The following is a 23,423-nucleotide window of genomic DNA, read 5'->3' as shown; positions in this document are numbered from 1 at the left end:
ACAGAGTTCCTTCTCTTGGGCTTCCCCTCCCTCCACCATCAGGAGCGCCTCATGGCAATCGCTCTCCTGGCTTCGTACCTGGTGATCTTAGGGACAAACCTGCCGATCATCCCCTCGTTCTTGCTGAAGGAGACCTCCACAGTCCCACATAACTTTTCCCTCTGTAACCTCTCCTGTTTGGAGGTTTTCATCACCATATCCATCATACCCAAAGACATAGGAAACTTGTGCATGGCCAGCAAAGCCATATCCTGCCCAGGCTGCTTAACTCAGTGCTACTTCTACTCCCTTCTGGGCTGCATCTTCATCTATGTCCAGCCTTCAAGTCACCACATTTCCTGAAACAAGGCAGTGGCCCTTCTCAACACAGTGCCAACTCCTTTGATGAGTCCCTTTGTTTTCAGCCTCAGGAATCAGCTGATGGAAGATGCTCTCAAGGCAGGTTTCAAGAGAAGTGGGATAATCTTCAGAAACTGCTTTTCCACCTGAGGAGAGGTGTTGTGAGTGGATTTTGAAAGGGGAGAGGGGTGGGGAGGGCAAACACATGGTTATGATGCATCTGCAGAAATGAGACCGTTCTTTCTTAGTAGTGTAAGATCTCCTTAATCGAATATCACACCAGACTCTCTTCTGCAACACGTCATCATAAGACAACCCTGCATAGCAATGCCTTTCAAATGACCTACAAGCACTTTACAAACCCTGATGAATACCACAGTGGCATTTTCTAAGCGTGCAAACCAAGACAGAGAGCAACAAGCAGAGGACTTCATCCCTCCATGGCACACCCAATTCTCAACAAGCTTCACCCTCCTCCAGTTCTCATGCAACTTCGCCTTGCTCCTAAATGTGTTTTCCCGATTATTTTGGTGGCAGATCTTTGCTGAAACTCTTAGTCTTTAGGAAATGACAGAAAATAGGTGGAACACAATGAAGAGAACAATAACAGCTTGCTTTCTGGACCAAGTGGCACTTACATCTCTGTTAACCTCCTGATCAGAACAAAAACATGCCTGAAATTCAGTCCAGTTGAACTGTTGAGAATGACCTCTCTTCGAATTTGGTCCCGAATCTAGAATATTGGTCAGGAATGTAGTTATGAGTAACAGTGCACCTGTCTCCAGATCACTCACGTTTGGTGAAAGAAATGTCCAGTCCTTGACACAATGCTCCCACAGCCAATACTTCAGCTAATCCAGCACATTCAGTGGAATTAGCTTGTTCAGACATAGACTTTTGTAACTTTAATGTCTAAAAAGATGAGTTCATTCTCTGGCCTCCTTTGATAGCGGGGAAGGATCAGCACTCTAGAAGGTGATATCATCTCCTCCTACAGTGGTCTTCAGGAGAACTGTACTTAGCATAGACTTGGCAGCTTCGTTTTCCCATAGGCAATGCCAAGTGCCCTGAGCCACATACCGGGCAACGCGTGGTCGTTTGCAGAAGAGATGGACTCTTGCTCAGCGGGGCCATCCTTTGAAGACATGAGGGTTACAACTGTACCTTAAAGTCTCTCCAAAATTAAAAGGAAACCTCTCCTCTTCTCTAATCCCTGTCACAGTGTTGCCATTTAGTGCCAGTGGCTCTTGGCACAGTGGCAGCTATGAAGAGAGACCATGTGTCTTGGTACAGTCCTGTCCTGCCTGTCTTCTCATTCCAGCTCCTCTTTCCTTAGATACCCTCTCTGTGTCCTTGACACTGCTGAACCCAGATACAGGCAGCGTGGTGGTCAGTGCAGTCAGAGCTGTGGGGCATAAGCTAATGGGCACTCACACACCTCAGTGGACAGGCAGAGGTTGGGGCAGAGTGTATGGGGCCAGGGTGCCAAGACATGTCCCTTATGTTCTCAACTCTCTTAATCTCTCGCTGTCTCTTTCTCCATCTTGCTCGTATCTTAGGGATCCATCTCAATCCCTCAGCTCTCTCACAGTTGTCTCTCAGCCATCTACATGGGATGTGATTTAGAGCGAGCAGTGAATCTGAGGCACCCTCCCCATGGAAGCACCTTCAGGACCAAGGCACCCCAGTGTAGGTGGGGTGAATCACTGAGTAAAAGGGCTCCTCCATTCCAGGAGCTCTCTGGGCTGTCTAGGTGACTGCCTCGGCCATCTCCAACTCACGGTAAAGATAGGAAGTTTGAGACAGGGAATCATCAGGGACTTGTGCCAAATTGGGGAGCCACCCACTGGGACACACCCATGTGTGTGGAGCCTTCCCATTTGGACTCACACTGGTATCCTACATCTGCATCAGAGCTGCAGTCCTGAGGATCCCAACCACCATGGGGAGGCAGAAGGCCTTCTCCACCCGCTCCTCTCACCTCATCGTGGTGACTGTATTCTATGGCACCCTCGTCGTTGTCTACATGACACCAGGACAGCCTCCCTGAGGCAGCTCCATAAAGTCCTCTCCTTTTTCTACACCATCCTCACGTCCCTGGTCAATCCACTCCTCTACAGCCTGTGGAACAGGGAGGTCGAGGGGGCTCTTGGAAATGCACTCAGAAAAACTGTGGCCTGCATTGAGAGCTCATGCTAGTTGTGATCCACCAGGAATAAACAGGTGGTGGATCTCTTTTGATCAAGTGGGGACCACTCGTAAGTGCCTCTTTTGTGTACCAGGTATATCTTTAGAAGTGCAGAATCTTGGGACTGGTTGTGGAATGAGAAGTGGGAGAAGGGAATTTGTGTCATAAAGAAATATAGGTCTGGTCTTGAAGAGTGTAAAAAACTTGCCTGGCTTTCTTCCTTCTTTAAAGTAAAGCCAGCTGTGATCCTGCAAGTGGGAGCTGTTGAAATGCCACACCTGCCCAGGAGTGGGAGGAAACTGACTCTAAGCATGCTGTTTTCTCTTCTGTCACCCAGCCAGGCTGAGGCGTGGCATTCCTGCATGTCTGGGATTCCTCCCGGCATCTCCGTATTGGCAGGGAGAAGTGGGCAGCTGGATCAAGCCCTTCCACTGGACATGTCTAAATCCAACTCGGTGAATCCCATCCCTCCTGTTCTCTGGGCTTCCTAGCAGAGGACAACTGTGAAAGCTACTCTGATAGGGTCAGCCCCTCTGAAAAAAAAAAAAGTAGATCCTTGCGCAGAGGAAAGATGCACAAGTTGGGTCTCAGTTTCCCCATTTTTTAACACAGAAATCATTACTTCCCCCTTCTTTCCTTCTCATATTCTGACTCCCCTCCAACAATGTAATTCCTTGGCGTCCAAACCACTACAATTCACACTGCCTCCGTCTTCACTATGACACTGGGTGTTGTGTGACACAACTCTCCTGGATCTCCAGGCAGGATGGGCAAAAGTTTGATACCTGAACCGGAACTCTTCCTCTTCCTGGAAATGTCAATGCCACAGGCTTGAGCCAAGAGGCCCAAGAAACAAAACTTCCCAGAGGGTCAAGTAATGAAAACATCCCCCAGGCTGTGGGACTTGCTCTTGACTGACAGAGAATTTGTGAGTCTGGACAAATTTGTGAGTCTTCACCTATTTTTCCCTCTCTCTTTGTAACTTGGCTCTCAGCATTTACATATTGAAACTGCTTTGCCACTTTGAAAATGTGTCTTTGAGAAACTAGCTCAGGATATTTTCATTATCTTTTTTTTAGCCCAAATGAATATGCAGCATTGAAGTGGGTTTCCATATATGGAGCAGTTTCGCATAATGTCTGCTGCAAGAGGAGAAATATCTCAGCCTGCAGTGGGTAAAGAGTGAAGCTGTGGGTGGTAAATGTGCTGCTTCAGACAATATGTGGTATGCATGCAAGAGAAAATGTTGTGAAGGTGAATGGGCATGAAAGAAATGGAAAACTGCCCATCCAATGGAGCTCTGCAAGAGGAAGATGGAGCTGTACATAACATGGCATGATCCAAGTGGGATCAGCGTGGAGAGAAGACTTTTGTAGGGAATGGAGTTGCAATGGAGTACCTTGATGTCACCCAACTGAAAAAGAGAGATTGGACAGTGTGCTGAAGTGATGGGAAGAAGTGTCCTGGGCTAAAAGACCTTGGCTAAGAGAAGGTTGGAGGGATTTGGGTTGCAGAGATTTGAAGTAGTCCTTTCAAGACCTAATCAGGCTGAGCTTTGGAGACAAGTGAAAATAAGGAAGCTCTCAAGGATGTTTTGGAATTCATTGTACTACCTTTGCTCTCCCCTATAATTTAAAGATTACAGTATTGTCCTTAAGTAATCCATGCTCCATATCTTTTTTCGCTGCTTTTTTGAGGAGGGGGAGGTGGAAGAGAAGAATAGTTTCTTTTTTAATCATAGGCAGCCAACGGGCAGATCCCAGGTCAGTTAAAAGGTACAAAGGAAGGCAAAATTATGATGTGGTGTACACAGACACAAGAGGATTACCTGCATTTCCATTCTCTGAAGCCCTAACTGGGCGGCAGAGAGCCTGGAAGCTCAGAGCTCCCTTCATCTGCCCTGCATTTCAGCATGTAAAATTAAGCTAACTGAGTCATAAAGTTGGTTTTGATTCTCTTCACAGCCTAAAGCACAGCATGGGGCGGGAGACAGGCAGGACACCTAAAGAGGACTCACAGTCCTCTGCACAAAAGCTTAGGTGCTTGAGGGAACCTCAGGAGGCATGGCATACCGATTCCAGGGTTCAACAACCTGGTCAAATGCCTTGTCTCCTTCTCTATAATGGTGGCATCGATGCGTGGCACTTATGTGCGGACTCTGTACAAGGATCATAGAATCATCGATTCATAGAATGGTTTAGGTTGGAAAAGACCTTTAAGATCATCAAGTCCAACTGTAAACCTAACCCTGCTAAGTCCACCACTAAACCATGTCCCTCAGCTCCTCATCCACAGGTCTTTTAAAAACCTCCAGCTATGGTGACTCAACCACCTCCCTGGGCAGCCTGTTCCAGTCTCTGACAACCCTTTCAGTGAAGAAATTTTTCTAAATATGCAGTCTAAACTTCCCCTGGCACAACCTGTGGCTGATTCCTCTTGTTCTATCACTTGTCACTTCGGAAATGAGACCCCCACCCACCTCTCTACAGGGGGACAATCACTTCCCTAGTCCTGCCAGCCACACTGTTTCTGATACAATCCAGGATGCTGTTGGCCATCATAGCAATGTTGGTCAACATATGAATGTTTCTTTTCCATAGGTATTCAGAGAGATCCTTCTTGTGCTCGGGAGAGGCTGTCCTGCAAGGCCTATCACATTTCCTGAGCTCCTTCCCCCTTCAGAGCTTCTTCCCATGGCACCACCTGGATCAGTCCCCCCGTACATCAAAGTCTTCTCCTCTGGAGTCCACCAGCCTGTGCTCTGCTGCTGGCCTTCCTTTGACACCTGGGACCCCACTATTTCCTTGTTTGCCAGTACCACCTCCAGGTGAGCATCCCCCTTGTTGTCCCACCTGGCAGCTCTGTTCGGAACTTGTCCCAGGAGCCTCCAGGCTGCCAGCATCCTGTCGCTTTGCCTGGCCAGGGAATGCCAGGGCACTTACAGTCCCCCACAGGAACCTGCTGCTTAACCTGGAGACTTCCTCGGCTTGCTGAGAGAGGACTATTGCTGTTTCCTCTCCCTGACCATGTAGGTTATGAGTGCCAAGACCATGTCACCCTTACTGATTTCTGTTCTCATCCTCACTCACAGAAGCTGGCCCAACCTGTTGCCCATCTCATAGAGGAGCTCCATATATCCTAGCTGCTCCTTCACACAGCGTGCTTCCCCCCAATACTTGTCCTCCCTGTCACCTTCTCCATCAGAGCCTGTATCCCTGCACTGCAGCACCCCAGCTCAGCAAGCTGTGCCACCACTTCTCATTTAATCCCAAACCATCACAGTAGAGTGACAAGTCCTGGGGCTTCAGCTCCTCCTGCCTGTGCTCCAGCTCCCCCTGGCCATGCACCTTTGGGCTGCAGCACCTCAGCCGTGGCACCGGGGTGGAGCGCAGACTTCTCACAGGCAAACCTGATCACTGATTCTGACCAGAAGACCATTGTGAATCGAAGAGTTAGTGCTGTGCTGCGCTGTGCTGCGTGTACAGCGTGGCCTCCACACCTGTACTGTGCTGCAGAGATCCCTTGGGCACAGGACAACCTCAGCAGCTCCTTGTCCCAGTGCAGCCTGTGGGCAGCTCCCACTCGGTACCGGCCATCATGGCACCTGCATGGCCTTGTCTCTGTCTGACAATGCAGCAGGAAGGTCTCCTGAGAACATCATTTCTGACTGACTGTGGAGAAGAGAAATAGAGTCGTTTCCTCCTAAGAGTATACAGTAAGAGTTTGATTGACCAAAATGGGAGACTGTCTTCTCTGGACGGAGTCTGCATGGCGTGCTGCGCATGGCTGGGAGTCCCATCTGATGCTACACCACCTAGGCATCCCACCACCTAACTGGATCAAAGATTACCTATACTATTCTCTCCTTATAATCCTCGACCTAACTGCATTTTAAATGATACTTCACAGTGTCTGCGTACCTTCCTTACTGGGATCATCATGGTCCAGGTTCTACTGGTGAAGAACTCTCCCAGCACACTTGGATGCAGCCCCTACGGTCCAATGGACTGGTAGGTGTGCAGTTTGCTCAGGTAACCCCTGGCTTCATCCCCATTCACAGCTGGTTGTTCTCCTCCAGAGCCCTGCCTCAAAGCACAAAGGCCTGGGAGACCTTGCTGGTGGAAACTAAGGCAAAGGGGACACAGAGCATCTCAGATCCATCTACACCTACTCTTACTAAACTTAGCAGTGGTCCACAGTCTCTCTGTCTCTTCCTTAAGTTTCCTGAAGTAGCAACAGCTCATCTTGGTGCCCTTGAATTCCCTTTTGAGTGTCAACTGAGTTTTGATATGGACCATTGCTGTGCTTGGAGGATGCGGTCCATGAAGACAAGATGTGTGCAGGCACAGTGAGAAAAGGATTGTTCTTTTCTGGGACTGTATCATCAAGGGAGTGAGTACAGATCCCTGTGTGATGCTTTGTGTTCACGCAATGCCTGCAGCTATTGGGCAGAGAAGGGACAGACGTTGCCTCTCTTATGACATCTGATGACCAATGCCTCTGAGTGATGGCAACATTCAATGGCACACAGCCACCAAATTGCATTGTCTGTAATGCCGCCTGCGGTGTCTTGTCACACACCCACCCTGAATGGAAATTGCTTTCCTGTTGGTCCTGTGATTTTCTTGCCAGCCCTGGCATCTCATGTAGCTCTGTGGGCCTGGATTTCAACATTACATTGAGCAGCTGCCTTGAATTCTGTACCCCAATGTGGGGATGAACACGAGACAGCTGCCAATACAGTCAGTGAAGATCTAGTAAACCCAACACCTGGAGGAGAGGAAGAAAGAGACTGAGCTCTCCCTATGGAATAAGATTCCATTCCATCCTATGAATATCTCTATAGGCTGACCTGAACATAATGAGTAGGGACAGGTTTAGTTGCCCTTAATTTGGCAGCAGCTGTCCTTTCAGTTGGCCAAAGGAAATTCCCAAGAGCCTCCAAGAAGATGCCCCAGATGTTGGCCTGTCTCTACATCAGCCTGCACGTATCTTCAGTCTGTCTCTATTACCGGCACACATCTTTGACCACCTCTGGCACCTCAGATGTCACCAGACAACTGCACCTGAACAGCTCACTCCTGGCCTCCAGCTCCATTAATTACCATGGGAGCTGAGAGCAGGAGCTCACATGCAGGTGCCTATTGTGTGTCCACCTGAAGGGGGGCAGGAGGAATCCCACCTGCTGTGGGTCTGTGGTGTGCATGGGAGGGAGCTGAGTGCCCTTCCAGCCCCAGCACTCCAAACCCAGGATGAGATGCCTTGTCGGGCTCAGCTGCATCCCTTCCCTCAGCAGGGGTAAAGGAGATCCCTGCCTGTCCCTGTCTGGCTGTCCTGTCTAAAGATGGGCCAAGAAAAGTTGATATTTAGGCGTGAGTCTGTCTCTCAGCAGGGAAATGACAGTGCTGGAAAGAAGTGTCTCTCCCCAGCTGCGGGAGGGAACCTCAGTGATTGCTCCAGCCTGTTTCACAGCAGGTTCCCCTGGAGCCCCAGGGACCCCTGGGGGGAGCCCCGAGGGGCAGAGAAAGTGCCGCCTTGGGCTGCTCCTCTGCTGCTGAGCTGTGCCGGGCTCCTGGGATGGAGGGAGCTCAGGGCAAGCGGGCAGCGCTGAGGAGAGACAGCTCTGCCCAGGAGCAGCTCCTCTGCAGAGCGCAGCAGGGCTGAGGGCACTGCCTGCAGGCACCGAGGGGAGAGGATCAAGGCAGAGAGAGGTTAAAGGCAGTCTGGGGTGGGAGGACAGAGGCGAGCTCACTGGAGGAGAAATCTTCACAGCCCTTGACACGGTAAGTCTCTGGCTGCAGGGCAATATAGGTATAATTAACGGAAAGATCTCCTAATGCTGACACATCAAACAAACTCTGAGAGCTTTCAGGAAGAACTGCCACAGGTGCTCCAGTGTAGAGGAGAAGGAGGTGCCCCAGAGCAGGGCTTCCCTGCTGCAGCATCAGAGGGACAGGGCATGAGGGCTGCCTTCTGCCAGGGACGGCTGCAGGGTGTGAAGGTGGGTGTGCAGCCAGGGGTGCCCAGGGCTGTCCTTCCGAGCAGGGTCCCTGCACCCCCGGGGCTGGGTGCTGGGGCAGGGACTCTGCCGCCTGCCAGGGTCAGCACTCAGCCTGCCCGGGGAGCTCCCCACGGCGCTGTGGGGAGAAGCTGGGGGTGGAAGGAGAGACCAGTGCAAGGGCAGGGTGCTTCTGCTGTTGAGAGGGTGCTGTGTGGGTCAGGGCTGCTCACAGCTCCACATCACTGCAGGATCTTCCCAGGAGACTTTTCAGGAAGCACAGCAAGGCAGGGGCTGCCTGAAAGGGAAGGATCCTGGTCTTTCACTCTTCTCCTCTGGGTTGTCTGGGTGGGCGATGGCACATAGAAATTAATCTCTCATTTCTGGAGGAGGCGCTGAAATTCCAAGTCTGTTCCTCTTAGAGGTGAATAAAGCGGGGAGTGTTGGAAATCACCATGCCGTGGTTACAGACAGCATCAGTGTCACTTTTCCAGCCTCGCCAGGGCTGGTCTGATGTTCCCCTCAGAGCCTGCACACCCAGAGATGCCCCTGGGCAGTGTCCTGCTGCAGGGAGGGCTCTGCAGGGCAGAGCTGAGCAGGCAGCGGGTGGGATGGGCTCTGTGAGCACTGCCAGGGAGGAGACACAGGGGACAGAGAACCAGCTCCTGGCAGGGACAGCTGCAGGCAGCAGAGACAGGGACGGGGTTGGGAGGACACTGCAAACAAGCACAGGGGGAGGGTGCGCTCAGGCAGCTCTCTTTCTGTGTTTCCCTGCAGATGTCTGCTGGGCACTGTCTGCGGGGCAATGAGCTGACTCTCTCTGTAGAACCTCCCATCGGAGGGACCCCCGAGTCTCTGCTTTGCCTGTCCTGCAGGGCTTGCAAGCTGCCCCCCAGAAAGGCGCAGCTCTGCTGTGGGATCCTCGGGAGTGCGGAGCCTTTCCTTGGGGGTCGGCACTCTCCTCGCAGAGTCAGTTGCTTCTCTCTGGGAGGGGTCGTGTCCTGCCCTCTCCATCACACCTCCACCTCTGGGCTGGGCGAGAGGAGTGTTTGCAGAGCTGCCCTTTGAATGAGAGCTCCTCTGGTCTCATCAGAGTCCAGGTTTTTTTCTAAATGAGTAATTTGTGTCTGAAGTCATCTCCAAGGCAGCACAAGTGAAAGCACAGGGCAGATGGGAAAAGGACTGATGGACACTACAGCTCTCCTGACTCTGCATTAAGTTACAAAGAGCTGTGCCCTTTTGCCTGTCCCATCTCAAGGCTCTTCACATTTTCAGTCATAAAAATGAGGATTTCTACTCCTAAATAGAACACTTACCAGATTTCTTTGTGGAAAATTAAAAACACAGACAATATTATTAAAAAGAGATGCTGAGCCTCCTGCTGCAGCCCACGTCCTTCCCAGTCATGAGTGCAGATATTGAACTTTTCCATGAAAGGTGGATTACTTCTGACATAGCCTGTGAACATCGGAGATGTCACAAGTCAGCTCCCGTGTACCCCCTGCAGCAGAGCAAAGCTGACTCCTCAGCAGCAGAAGGGCAGAGCTCCTGCTCCTCACAGCACACTCAGCCAGCAGAAACTGGAGAAAGGAAATGCATTCCAACTGGGGGGGGGGGGGTGCTATGAAAAATGGAGTGGCGTTTCTCAGAGAAACCTGTCCTAATTTTTTCCTGTCTTTTCCTTCTTTGGACAGAGCCCCAGACCAGGAAACAGCAAATGTCCAACAGCAGCTCCATCACCCAGTTCCTCCTCCTGGCATTCGCAGACACACGGGAGCTGCAGCTCTTGCACTTCTGCCTCTTCCTGGGCATCTACCTGGCTGCCCTCCTGGGCAATGGCCTCATCATCACCGCCATAGTCTGCGACCACCACCTCCACAGCCCCATGTACTTCTTCCTCCTCAACCTTTCCTTCATCGACCTGGGCTCCATCTCCACCACTGTCCCCAAAGCCATGGCCAATTCCCTCTGGGACACCAGGGCCATCTCCTTTGCAGGATGTGCTGCTCAGCTCTTTCTGTTTGTCCTATTCATGTCAGCAGAGTTTTATCTTCTGACCATCATGGCCTACAACCGCTACATTGCCATCTGCAAACCCCTGCACTACGGGACCCTCCTGGGCAGCAGAGCTTGTGTCCACATGGCAGCAGCTGCCTGGGGCAGTATTTTTTTCTATGCTGTGCTGCACACAGCCAATACATTTTCACTACCACTCTGCCAAGGCAATGCTGTGGACCAGTTCTTCTGTGAAATTCCACAGATCCTCAAGCTCTCGTGCTCAGACGCCTACCTCAGGGAAGTTGGGCTTATTGTGGTTAGTGTTTCTTTTGCTTTTGGCTGCTTTGTTTTCATTGTGCTGTCCTATGTGCAGATCTTGAGGGCCGTGCTGAGGATCCCCTCTGAGCAGGGACGGCACAAAGCCTTTTCCACATGCCTCCCTCACCTAGTTGTGGTCTCCCTGTTCATCAGCACTATCATGTTTGCCCACCTGAAGCCCCGCTCCATCTCCTCCCCATCCCTGGAACTTGTGGTGGCAGTTCTGTACTCGGTGGTTCCTCCAGCAGTGAACCCCCTCATCTACAGCATGAGGAATAAGGAGCTCAAGGATGCCCTAAGGAAACTGATGACTGGTTGCTTTTCAGAAGTGGCAATGAACTGCCCATCGTTTTCTGCATGTCTCTTGTCACATAACTCATTACATGCCCAGACTCTCTTTGGTAGGTTGTTTGGTTTGGTTTCTTTGGTTTTTAGCTTTTCTTGGTTGTATTAATGCTGTCCACAAAAAGGAAGTCATTCTTCATCCTATTTCTATTTCAGTATCTGCCTGTCTTTTGTGACCCAGGGACTTTGTGTAAATTGGGAGCTGTTTGTTTAAACAAAATAAAGGACCCTGCTCTGGGTGGTTTCCCTGAGATCCTTTCTCTGAGATCTTCTCTGGAGCCATGGGGCAGGACTGTGTGCTGAGGTGAAGGGGGCAGGAGGCACCTGGAGCTGGGTCTGCCTCCCAGCATGACCAGCATGACCCTGTGGAGTCACCCCATGGCCCTGGGCTCCAAAGCCTGCTTGATCTTCAGAGCAACGCCGCCAGCTCAGAGGCTGTGGGGAGCCTGTGGAGAGGGAGCAGGGGTGGCTGGCCAGTGCAAGGAGAAGAGCAGGGCACTGTGTGTGTGCAGGGGAGACATGGAAAGAGAAAGCTTTTGCTGAAGGTGGCAGCTGGGGGCAGGCTGCCCTGTCCCTGGGGCAAAAGGCCCTTCCTGAGCATCCCCTGGGCCAATTCTCTCATGCCGTCCTGGGGAGCAAGTTTGGCACCTGGGGCTGCAAGCTGCCTGCAGCGGAGATCTCCTCAGGGTGCCGGCTGGATGGACATTCTCACTGGCCTCCATTTCCTGCTGTGGGACCAGTCCCACCAGGGCTGCTCTGCTGGGCTTGGCTGGGGAGAGGGCAGGGAGGTGGCAAGATTCAGAGAGGGGCTGGGATGGCTGGGATGGCAAGTGCCCCGGAGAGGAGAACTCCAGTGAGCAGCTCAAGTGTGGGAGTGGGCAGGGTGGGGGCACACAGCAGCGTCCTCGCACAGCCGGGCTCCTGCGAGAGACATGGAGGACCAGCAGAGCAGGGTCTGGCCTGTGCCCGTGTTCGCTGGACACCCCGGGCAGCTGCCCCAGGGCAGTCGTCACACACCAGCCAATAACCACCACCATTTCCACAATGGCCTCTCACCCCAGCTCGGAGAGGTTGCTTGTCCCTCCACAGAGGGACACCAAATGACCAGGTCAGAAGTCCAGGTTTGCATTGTACAGACGAGACGTAAGCATGCACATGGTGTGCGTGTGGGGAGATGAACCCGAGTGAGCACAAATGCCATCAGCTCTTCCTGGGGGTGCCATGAAGGCCTGTGGGACAGACAGTCTCTCGAGGTCACTTCTCACTTTGAGAGTAACATCCCCTGGGAAAGCACCTGGATGCAGCACTGGGATGTGCTTCATTGAACGGACGTCCCCGTGTCCATTCCTCATGCCGTGGAGCATCTCAGATGAGTGCAGAGCAGGGCGATACACCGCAGGGCTGAGGTGCCTCCCAGCCTCTGGGAGCAGCAGCAGGAGGTCAGAGAGACACTGTGACTGCTGCAGTGCACTGCCTCTGCACGTGCAAGGCAAGGACTCCACTCTCTGATCACCCTTGTGTGTACAAGGATTGCAAGAGACCAGCTGAGACATGGGCACCTGGCAGAGCTCCGACATTTCTCTGTGTGACTCCAAGAACAAATTTCCATTTTCACAGCTACATTCATCTCAGCTGCCTTGGACAGGCTCATTGCAAGTGCTCCTGACTGCTACGTCACCCTTGCCTGTGATTCTGGATTGTGACCTCAAAAGTGCCGGAGCAATCATGGAGGTTCTGTGGTCCTTGGAAAAAGCAGACGTCAAACCCCTCTTCAAGAAGGGCAGGGATGCGGATTGACAGAATTGCAAGTGGCCTGCCTACCTCAGACTCTAGGAGGACATGGGGAAAGTTGTCCTGCTGCCATCTCAAGGCCCTTGAAGGACAAGAAAGGCATTGCTGAATCAGAATGGTTAGGGGAAACGAGGGCACGTTGTGTACCTGGACTTTTGCAAGGCCTTTGACATCATCTCCCAGAGTCTCCTTAGAGCCGGATTGATGCTCTCCAGGATGAAGAAGTGGATGGTAGGGTGGGTGGGAAGTTGGCTGGATGGTGAGGCCCAAATGTCATCAGCAGTACAAAGTCTTTTTAGAAGGCAGTCATTCCCAGAATCCCTCAGTGATTAGCATTTGGGCCAACACTCTTGAATGTCCTTATTATCCCCCCACATGGTGGAGCCCCATCCAGGAAGAGGCCATGGATATGGGTTGGCATGTGCCTTCTGCCTGAGTACCTGATGGGACAGCAGCAGGCATAGGGCTTGTTTGTGCCTATCCAAGAAGCTGAAAGGCCAGGGAAAAGGCACGTGGTTTAGAAGATCACGGTAAGGTTACTTTTGTCAGCTCAGGTGAAAGGCCACAAGAAGGCTGATGAGTTAGCTTGCCTGCTTGGAGGGTGCTTTCTGAGAATTTTGAGCTTTCCTTGGAGGTGGGAAAAAGCAGGAGAGAGAAAAAATGCTACAAAGTGCAGCTTGGAAAGTGGAGCCTGGACATGAGGAAGAAGAAATGTCACTCGAAGGGTAGGGCTGTGGTGCAAGAGGTCACCCAGTGAGAGTTGGTGATCAGACCGTGGCTTTGTGTTCCAACGAACGGCCAGTGAGGGTGGGGAGACGTCAGTGAAGGCAGAGAAATGTCCAGGGGAGAGCAAGGTGGAGAAGCAAGATGGATGTCTACAGCCTGCAGGAAAACAGGGGCAGGTGTGGGACAGCCTGCGATGGAAACTGCCAAGGGCGCTGGCCAGGCTGGAAGACACGAACAGAACCCAGGTCTTTGTCCTCTGGGCTATGGCAGTTGTCTGTGCCACCAAGGGCTGTGAGAAGACATGTTGTCCTCATGGTACTGGAGCCTCATTTCCTCCTTGCAACCCCATTGGGAAGCTGGGAGTGTTGTTCCATTGTCCTGCACTGGGCATTGCAGACCCCACATCCACTGCCCCAGGAAGGGCCCTGACCCACGTGTGAGGGACAGGATCCCCCTTCCCATGGGCCGGGGGTCAGGGCTTGGCCTTTGTGCTCCATGTAACAATCCAAGGGCTTTGTCAGCATCAGAGCCACCTGCACAGTGCCTTTGCCTACCTGCAATCACAGCCTCCAGTTATCAGCTCTAACGAGTCCCTGGGGAGGCTTTGTCAGTAATGGCCCTCAGTGGGGCCCAGTAATGCTTCAGAGTAGTTTAGGTTTGTCTTCTGCCTTTGTCTCCTTGAGGGGATTGTTCAGTCTCTTCTCAGTACCTGAGGCTCCTGGACTCAGCACTACATACACCATGGGGCTCATTAAAATGCAGAAAGCGCTAACGAGCTATGCCTCTTCTATAGTTTTCTTCAGGTCTTCAACATTTGTATAGCCAATTAGAGAGGTAGGTACCTACCCTGAAGTAGCATAGCTAGCTCATCCTTTTCAATGAGCAATCTGAAGATGTGATAGGAGAATTCTCCAGTTGATATGGATGCAGAATGTATCCTAAAGAGGTGGGGACAGGTAGGAAAAGCAGTCCCTTGAGGCCAGACACGGTATGGACAGCCTTGCTCCTCACCTCTCCAACCCTGCCGTTGGCCACCAGGGACTTGCTTCACTTTTGTTTACATCAGACTTCTCCACCAAAGTCTGCAGCTGAATATTACAGCTGCTTTGCAGCAATTCCTACCTGCTCTCCATGGAGAACTGCATGGAAAGAGGGTTTTTTAATTGGGGGAAAGAAAAAAGAAGAAAAAGTAAAACACAAGACAGCTTAATCCACAATAAACACACTTCTCAGCTGTATGGTTACTTTTAGCAGCTTCCAACGAGGTTCACCACCCCAGTTGAAGAGTTGCCTATGGGGACTATGAGGGAGAGGACTGAAAGACAATGATGCTTTACCTCCCTGGGGCTCAAAGATGGGTGATAGGTGAGAGGGATCTGAATGATCAAAGAGTAAGAGGAGGAAAACCTCTGGAGAACAGTGGAAAGTGCGTATGTCCAGATCGGCTTCTGGAGAGATGACTTCAGACGTGGGGTGTTTGATCAGGACAGGCAGAAACACCTGGAAGGTTAGGGAGATTAAATACGCAGCATGATAGACAGAGTAGTGGCAATGCAAGCACCGGGCAAGATCAGGATTTCTTCTCCCGCAATTAATACACAGTCTCAAAAGGCACATTTTGGCAGGATTGGAATTACAGTGATGTTTTACTGAAAGTACTGAAACATTTCAGCTGGTAAAAAGGTGCTGCTTCTTTTTTTTCTTTTTTTTTTTTAAAGTATTGAGAGCAGTTCCCAGGTTTTCAGGCAGAGCTCCGGGGTCTGACCATAAGCAGCCAGTGCCACCTCGAGAGCTGTATCTGAGGTACTTGCCGGGGCATGTAAAGGACGACTTCACCTCCTTGCCCAGACCTATGGCCTTACCAGTACCAGAGCCCCAAGACCCCACAGTTCCTCCAGGCGATGCTTTGGACCTCCTGCTCCCTCCAGGAGTCAACTCCCAGAGCCCCGGCGCTCTCTGACATGCGGTCCAGACTTAAGGTCTCTCTGGTACCTGGCTCCCAGGCCCCTTATCCTACTCACTGGCTACTCCAGCCTGATGTTGGCTAGCAGTTGCACACACTGACACGCACATCCACATGTTTTGCAGGCACTCGGGTGTCTACAGTTGCTGCCCCCCAGGCATGTGAGCCCCTATGACTTGTGGTCCCCCCTCCAGGGGCTGGCACTCACACCTCCACACGTACAAAGGGCACAGATCCCCCTCACCCCAGGAAGTAGTGAAATGGAGTTTAACAAGAAGGCAAGACAGGCTGGGGCCATCAGTTGCAGGGCATGGCCGGACAAGTGTACTTACCAGCAACCTCCTTCATCATGACTAGCTATTTTTAGCCCTATTTCATCCCCAAACAAACTTGAGTCCTGCCTTTCCCTGCCATCGGTCCTTTCCTCGAAATCCCATTGGAAGTCTTCATTATGTGAAATAGGAACTGGGTTTGCAGTTCCACTTTCAAGAAGACAAAGACAAAAAGTATGAGTAAAAGCATGATCATTCAATTGCAGTAGCTGAATCTACTCACGACCCCTCCAGTAAGGGGAAGCCCCGGGACCTGGCAGGGGAGCAGCAGGGGATTACCAGGCAGAGCCGAGTGTCTGCCCATGGTCGAGGCTTCAGTAAGGGGTCAGTCTCAAAGGGTTTTTTCTAGGAAGCAGGGAGGGTAGGCTGTGCGTGCACACCGTGAACTATGATATGTTCTCTAGCTGTGTGGAGTCAACAAGATGTGTCCACTTTAGCAAGTGTCTTTGCCTCATAAGCGCAAGCTCGCTAAATTTCTGGCCATGTAGTATCTGCAATGGCATCAGCATCTTCAAGGGGGTCTCCATCGGTAAGTTGCATCTGAAATTGGACTTGCATCTTCAATGCCATCTGCTGTGGTATCTGCAGCTGCAGTGGTGTCTGACACAGCACCTGTGTCTCCGGTGATGTCTGTAATGGTATCTGCATCTGCCATGGCATCTCCAGTGGCATCGATGCCAGTACCTTCAAAGGAATCTTCAAAGGCACCTGCATCTCCAATGGTGTCTGTGTCTGCAATGGTATCTGCAATGGCACCTGCATCCTCAATAGCATCTCCATCAGCAATTGCACCTGAAAGTGTATTTCCATCTGCAGTGGCATCTGCACCAGCATTGGCAATGTTATCCACAATGGTATCTCCATCCGCAATGATGGCTGCATTGGAGAGCTGTAGCTGACAGGACAGTTGCACACCCAGCATTCCAGATGCAGATACCTTTGCAGATGCCGTGGCAGATTCTTTCCCATTGCAGATGCAGAGGCCATTGCAGATACTGATCCCATTGCAGATATCCATAGCATCACACACCCCCATGCAGATACCAACACCATTACAGATGCACACACAGCACAGCGGGCATTATCCCCCCTTCTCAGCACTGCTCAGCACAAATATACACAACACCACACTGCATACGGGGTCTCAGGAAGAAGTGACCTCTTGCTGGCCTCTGTCCTCTACTGGCCTCTGACTCTGGTTCCCACAGGCCCTGACCTCCTCCTGCCTCCCCGAGGGGCCGAGGAGCTCAGAGCTGGGAGAAAGCAGCCATAGCACTGCTTAAGAAACCTTCTGCTGGGGATTCGCAAGTTGCGGACTGCATGGAAGGGAGGCACGGTCATCTCTGTGAGGGAGAAAATACCCTCCTGACCACTGCAACACTCTCACTCACAGCCAACAATGCATTGGTTTGACAGGGACAAAAGAAATCCATTCATTGCATCCAACATGGAAACAGCTTCAACATGGACCTGACTAGAGTTGTCCCCACCCTCTTGCAGAAGGGGATAAGGAGCCACCGAGAGAATCACAGAATCACAGAATGAGAGGGGTTGGAAGGGACCTCTAGAGATAATCTAGTCCAATCCCCCACCAGATCAGGTTCACCTACAGCAGGTTGCACAGGAATGCTTCCACACTAGTTTTGAATATCTCCAGAGAAGGAGACTCCACAACCTCTCTGGGCAGATTGTTCCAGTACTCTGACACCCTCAAAGGAAAGAAGTTCCTCCTCATGTTAAGATGGAACTTCCTATGACCATGTTTGTGCCCATTACCTCTTGTCCTGTCACTGGGCACCACTGAAAAAAGACTGTTCCCATCCTCCTGGCACCCACCCCTTAACTATTTCTAAGCATTGATAAGATCCCCCTCAGTCTTCTCTTCTCCAAACTATAATAACCCAAGTCCCTCAGCCTTTCCTCCTAAGAAAGATGTTCCACTCCCCTAATCATCTTCGTAGCCCTTTGCTGGACCCTCTCCAGCAGCTCCCTGTCCTTCTTGAACCGGGGAGCCCAGAACTGGACACAGTTCTCCAGATGCGGCCTCAGCAGGGCAGAGTAGAGGGGGAGGATAACCTCCCTCGCCCTGCTAGCCACACTCTTCTGGATGCAGCCCAGGATGCCATTGGCCTTCTTGGCTACAAGGGCACATTGGTGGCTCGTGGTCATCCTGTTGTCCCCCAGGACTCCCAGGTCCCTTTCCACAGAGCTGCTCTCCAGCAGGTCAGCCCCTAACCTGTGCTGATGCAGGGGGTTATTCCGCCCCCGGTGCAGTGCCCTACACTTGCCTTTGCTGAATTTCATCAGGTTCCTCTCTGCCCAACTCTCCAGCCTGTCCAGGTCACGCTGAATGGCAGCGCAGCCTTCCGCCGTATCCACCACTCCTCCCAGTTTTGTGTCATCAGCAAACTTGCTGAGGGCACACTCTATCCCTTCATCCAGGTCATTGCTGAATATATTGAACAGGACTGGACCCAGTCCTGACCCCTGGGGAACACCACTTGTTACAGACCTCCAACTAGACTCTGGGCCACTAATCACAACCCTCGGAGCTCTGTCTATCAGCCAGTTCCAAATCCACCCCACTGCCCATTCCATCACACTTCCTAAGCTTGCCTCTGAGGATGATGTGGGAGACGGTGTCGAAAGCCTTGCTGAAGCCAAGGCAGACAACATCCACTGCCCTCCCCGCATCTATCCATCCAGACATGTCATCGTAGGAGGCTATCAGATTGGTCAGACATTACTTTTCTTGGTGAATCCATGTTGACTACTTCTGATAACCTTCTTTTCCTCCTGGTGCTTTGAGGTGACGCCCAGAACGAGCAGCACAGGGAATAAACACGAAGAATTGGAGATCTGTGTGTGGTCGCAGGGCCATGATCTCATTGCAATGACTGAGACATGGTGGGATAGCTCACATGACTGGAACGCTGTCATGGATGGCTGTGTTCTTTTTAGGAAAGATAGGCCAGCAAGGGGAGGTGGTGGAGTTGCTCTTTATGTGGAGAGTGCAACTGGAATGTATCGAGCTCTCCCTGGGGGCAGATGAGGAGCGAGTTGAGAGCTTGTGGGTAAGGATTAAGGGGCAGGCTGACATGAGAGATGCTGTTGTGGGTGTTGATTACAGGCCACCTGATCAGGGTGGGGAAAATGATGAGGCCTTCTACAGACAGCTGAGAGTCATCTCACCATCACAGGTCTCAGTTCTCCTGCGAGATTTCACTCACCCTGATACCTGCTGGGAAGTCTTCACAGCCAGGCATTTACAGTCCGGGAGGTTCCCCCAGTGTATTGATGATAACTTTTTGACTCAGGTGGTGGAGGAGCCAACAAGGAGAGGTGTTCTACTGGACCTAGTACTGACAAACAAAGAGTGACTGGTGAGGGACATGAAGGTTGGGGGCACCCTCGGCTGTACTGGGCCAAAGCTTCTAGTTCCTCTTGTTTATTCTGCATGCTGCACGCATTAGTATAAACACACTTCAAATGTGCTCCATTGTACTCAGCACATCGTGGAGCAGACTGAAGGACCTCGCTAGCACAGCGTCCCTCCAACATTGGTGTGCCCCCCCAGGTTTATCTCTGGTGAGCCTGGTTTTATCCCTTTCCCCCTTCAAATCCAATTTAAAGCTCTTTCAAGGAGCCCTGCTAGCTCTTCGGCAAAGATTCTTTTCCTCTTCTGGGACAGGTGTACCCCATCTGTTGCCAGCAGGCCTGGTGTTGTGTAGATCGACTCATGATCAAAAATCCCCAAATTCTGCTGGTGACACCAGGCTCAGAGCCAGGTATTGATCTGCTGGCTCGTCCTGTTTCTTTCTTCATCATTTCCTGCAACTGGAAGGACAGAGGAGAGCACTGCTTGTGCTCCTGATCCCTTAACTAGTCGTCCCAAGGCCCTGAATTCTCTCTTGATTGCCCTTGGGCTTCTTATTGCAACTTATTGGAACAGGCTGCCCAGGGAGGTGATGGAGTCACCAGCACTGGAGGGGTTCAAGGAACCTGTGGACGTGGCACTGCGGGACATGGTTTAAGGGGCATGGTGGTGTTGGGGTGGTGGTTGGACCTGATCATCTTACAGGTCTTTTCCAACCTTAGTGATTCTGTGATTCTGTGATTCATCGCTGCTGACATGAAAAACAAAGAATGAACAATAATGTGAGAGCTGTACCAGGGTAGGAATTTTTCTCATCATATCTTTAATGCAGACCCTAGGGAGGCAGCAGACTTCCCTAAGAAGTGGGTCCAGTCTGCACATTGGGCCTTCTGTTCCCCTCAGGAGAGAGTCTCCTATGACAGTGGCCCATCTTTTTCTCTTTATGGAAGTGGTTTTGACGCAGGGAGTAGTCTGACTTAACCTTGGGGACACCTCCAACCTAGATGAACCATCATCCTCATCATTGTTGGGTTCCACTTGCAGATTCTCGTACCTGTTGTGCAAGGACACCTGGGAAGGTGGGGTAGTGATGGAGGAGATGCGTCTGTTGTGCCAGGCAGGAACCTGTCACCGTTTCCCCCTATCCCTTGAGTGACCGCGTTCAGTCAGGTGGAGAGAGGATAGGGAATCCTCCATATGATGTGTCCGGTCTGCCTGACAGGCTTGTTCCAGGAAAGGTAGGGTGTGTTTCCAGCATGTTCCCAGTGGAGCTCTGTCTGCAAAGACTCGACAGTCACAGTGGATGCAGAGTTTAGAGAGGCCATGGCATTCTGCTGGGTAGATACCATATCTCCCTGGTCAAGCCAGTGGAGTTACAGCGCCCTTCCTGCACGCCCTTCCACGTGAACTGCCCCGCAAAGTGCCGTGCCATGCCCTTTCTGATGCACCACACCCCATTTGTCCGCCCTGCTCGTGGCACTCCCTAGGGTTTTATTTTATACGTGTGGGGGCTTGGCCACCTTTGCTCCTGGCCCTACCCAGGACTCGTTGGCTGCTGTCACGTTAGCTGCTGGCTCCTGATGGGTCTCTCCACTCCCCTGAGGTGTCCCTGGTTCAGGAAAGCCCCTGTACATGGTGCTAGAGTGCTGCTCTGCAGATCATGCCTGCACCAGAGCTGCTCACCTCAGCCACCATCACAACCCATCTCCAAGGACAGCCTGGTCAGGATGTCCTGGGAGCATGCAGACGGGCCATGGTGGTCAGCTACAAGCAAAGACATGCACTGCAGGTGCCTGCATGGGCTCAGAGCAGGGCACGAGGAGACACCCTACACCCAGCACAGAGGCCCCGTGGCAGTGCCCGTCGGCTGACACCGAGCTGGGGACTGTGGGACAAGAAGATGAGACCTTTGCAGCTGAGTGGTCCCCACATGGTCCCAGAGCCCCACAGTGCAGGCGCTGCATGGACCAGAGAGCATCAAAGGACAGGGAAACACTCCCCCGACACAGTCCACACAGCAGCCCTCTGTGCCTGCTCCCCCAGCAGCCCCCTATGTGCAGCCCCCCACCACTGCCTGCCCCTGCACAACCTCCGTTGTGTCCCATGGGGCCATCAGCAGACAGCCCTGCTGTGGGATCCGGGGGTCTGGCCCAGGTGAGAGGCTGGGCAGAGCTGGCCATGCCCCAGTACCCTGAGCCCAGCAGGAGGACGGAGCTGGCCACGCAAGAAAGGCCCCTCCCCAGGGCTGGGGTGTGTGGGCAGACATGGAAAAGTGCCCCGCTCTGCTCCCTGCCAGCCCTGCTCCCCAGCACCTCTGAGGGGGTTTCACCTTCTGAGTCTCCATTCACAGCCCACCCCCGGGCACATGGAGAGTGCCTGTCCTCTCCTGAGCCCTCCACATTCCTTTCCAGAGGCACTGACAGCTGCTATCAGCCCTGTCATACCTCTGGCAGCCGGAGGAAGGGGACTGGGAGCTCACGCACCATCTCCACTGCCTCTGGACACCAGGAAGGTGGTTTTCAGACAAGTTCTTAGTGTCCCAGGTGTGACTTGAGATTATGGCCCCAAACACAGTGAGAACAGAAGGAGAAAACTTTGAAAAGTCCAATTCCTTTGGAGTGTTGTTGGCCGGAGCTTTACAAGGAAAGCTCAGCCGTCAGGCACTGCACTCAGGAGATTGCCTTTTATTTCAGAGATGCTATTAGAGAGGCCAGACGTGACACAGTGTTCAACACATTGGTGAAAGGGTCAGATACAACAGGACCAAGACTCAAGAGCAGTGGTATGAACCCCAGCAATTACTGCCAGGTATGATAATCAGAGGGACAAAAAGCACAGTCCTGGGCTAAGAGAATCTCTGGGCACTCCGCAGAGAAGGGGAGGCAGGTTATTGTTGATGGAGCAATGTCCATTGCATCAGTTTCCTTAGGGCCTCCTTCAGCTCCTGGTTCCTCATGCTGTAGATGAGGGGGTTCACTGCTGGAGGCATCACCGAGTACAGAACCGCCATCACAAGGTCCAGGGATGGGGAGGAGATGGAGGGGGGCTTCAGGTAGGCAAATATGCCAGTGCTGAGGAACAGGGAGACCACGGCCAGGTGAGGGAGGCACGTGGAAAAGGCTTTGTGCCGTCCCTGCTCAGAGGGGATCCTCAGCACGGCCCTCAAGATCTGCACATAGGACAGAACAATGAAAACAAAGCACCCAAAAGCAAAAGAAACACTAACCACAATAAACCCAACCTCCCTGAGGTACAAGTCTGAGCAGGAGAGCTTGAGGATCTGTGGAATTTCACAAAAGAACTGGTCCACAGCATTGCCTTGGCAGAGTGGTACTGAAAATGTATTGGCTGTGTGCAGCACAGCATAGAAAAAAATACTGCCCCAGGCAGCTGCTGCCATGTGGACACAAGCTCTGCTGCCCAGGAGGGTCCCATAGTGCAGGGGTTTGCAGATGGCAATGTAGCGGTCATAGGCCATGATGGTGAGAAGATAAAACTCTGCTGACATGAAAAGGACAAACAGAAAGAACTGAGCAGCACATCCTGCAAAGGAGATGGCCCTGGTGTCCCAGAGGGAATTGGCCATGGCTTTGGGGAGAGTGGTGGAGATGGAGCCCAGGTCGAGGAGGGAGAGGTTGAGGAGGAAGAAGTACATGGGGCTGTGGAGGTGGTGGTCGCAGGCTATGGCGGTGATGATGAGGCCATTGGCCAGGAGGGCAGCCAGGTAGATGCCCAGGAAGAGGCAGAAGTGCAAGAGCTGCAGCTGACGCGTGTCTGCAAATGCCAGGAGGAGGAACTGGGTGATGGAGCTGCTGTTGGATTTTGTGGTCGGACATAAGGAAATTCCAGTCAGGGCAGGGAGGTGGTCAATGTCTTCTTTAAGCAACCTGTGGATTTCTCAGGATCAGTGATACAGGGTCTTACCGAGAACAGAACACAGCACTGAGCACTGAGCAGAGCTCAGTATAGCTGGGCTGTAAGGACAGCCCGCTGCAATGGCCCACAGGGATATTCAGTTGACTCTCTCAAGGGAATTCAATGGCACCAAG

The 23,423-nt window shown here is 52.1% G+C and overlaps 2 protein-coding genes across 2 annotated transcripts; one reads left to right on the top strand and one right to left on the bottom strand.

The window, feature by feature from the left end:
• Window positions 1-10,236: 10,236 nt before the first annotated feature.
• Window positions 10,237-12,983, top strand: LOC132321490 (olfactory receptor 14A16-like). The gene is made up of 2 exons (XM_059834982.1): window positions 10,237-11,242; window positions 12,832-12,983. The coding sequence occupies exons 1-2, from the start codon at window positions 10,243-10,245 to the stop codon at window positions 12,981-12,983; spliced, it is 1,152 nt and encodes a 383-aa protein (XP_059690965.1). The 5' UTR covers window positions 10,237-10,242.
• Window positions 12,984-16,509: 3,526 nt separating this feature from the next.
• LOC132321489 (olfactory receptor 14C36-like) lies at window positions 16,510-22,816 on the bottom strand (the record flags this gene model as incomplete). Its single annotated transcript, XM_059834981.1, has 2 exons — window positions 16,510-16,893; window positions 22,352-22,816. Coding segments are annotated over 2 exons (849 nt in total), but the record flags the coding sequence as incomplete, so codon positions are not given.
• Window positions 22,817-23,423: the final 607 nt, after the last annotated feature.

The sequence above is a fragment of the Gavia stellata genome, unplaced genomic scaffold, assembly GCF_030936135.1.
Source record: "Gavia stellata isolate bGavSte3 unplaced genomic scaffold, bGavSte3.hap2 HAP2_SCAFFOLD_42, whole genome shotgun sequence".
NCBI lineage: Eukaryota > Metazoa > Chordata > Aves > Gaviiformes > Gaviidae > Gavia > Gavia stellata.
This window is presented reverse-complemented; position numbering and strand designations above follow the sequence as displayed.

What these genes read in the sequence shown, in the direction of transcription:
- LOC132321490 (XM_059834982.1), top strand. Translation starts at nt 10,243, where the DNA reads ATGTCCAACAGCAGCTCCATCACCCAGTTCCTCCTCCTGGCATTCGCA. An exon ending in ACATGCCCAGACTCTCTTTG is followed by an intron (nt 11,243 to 12,831) that starts GTAGGTTGTTTG and finishes TGCCTTGGACAG; the next exon opens with GCTCATTGCAAGTGCTCCTG.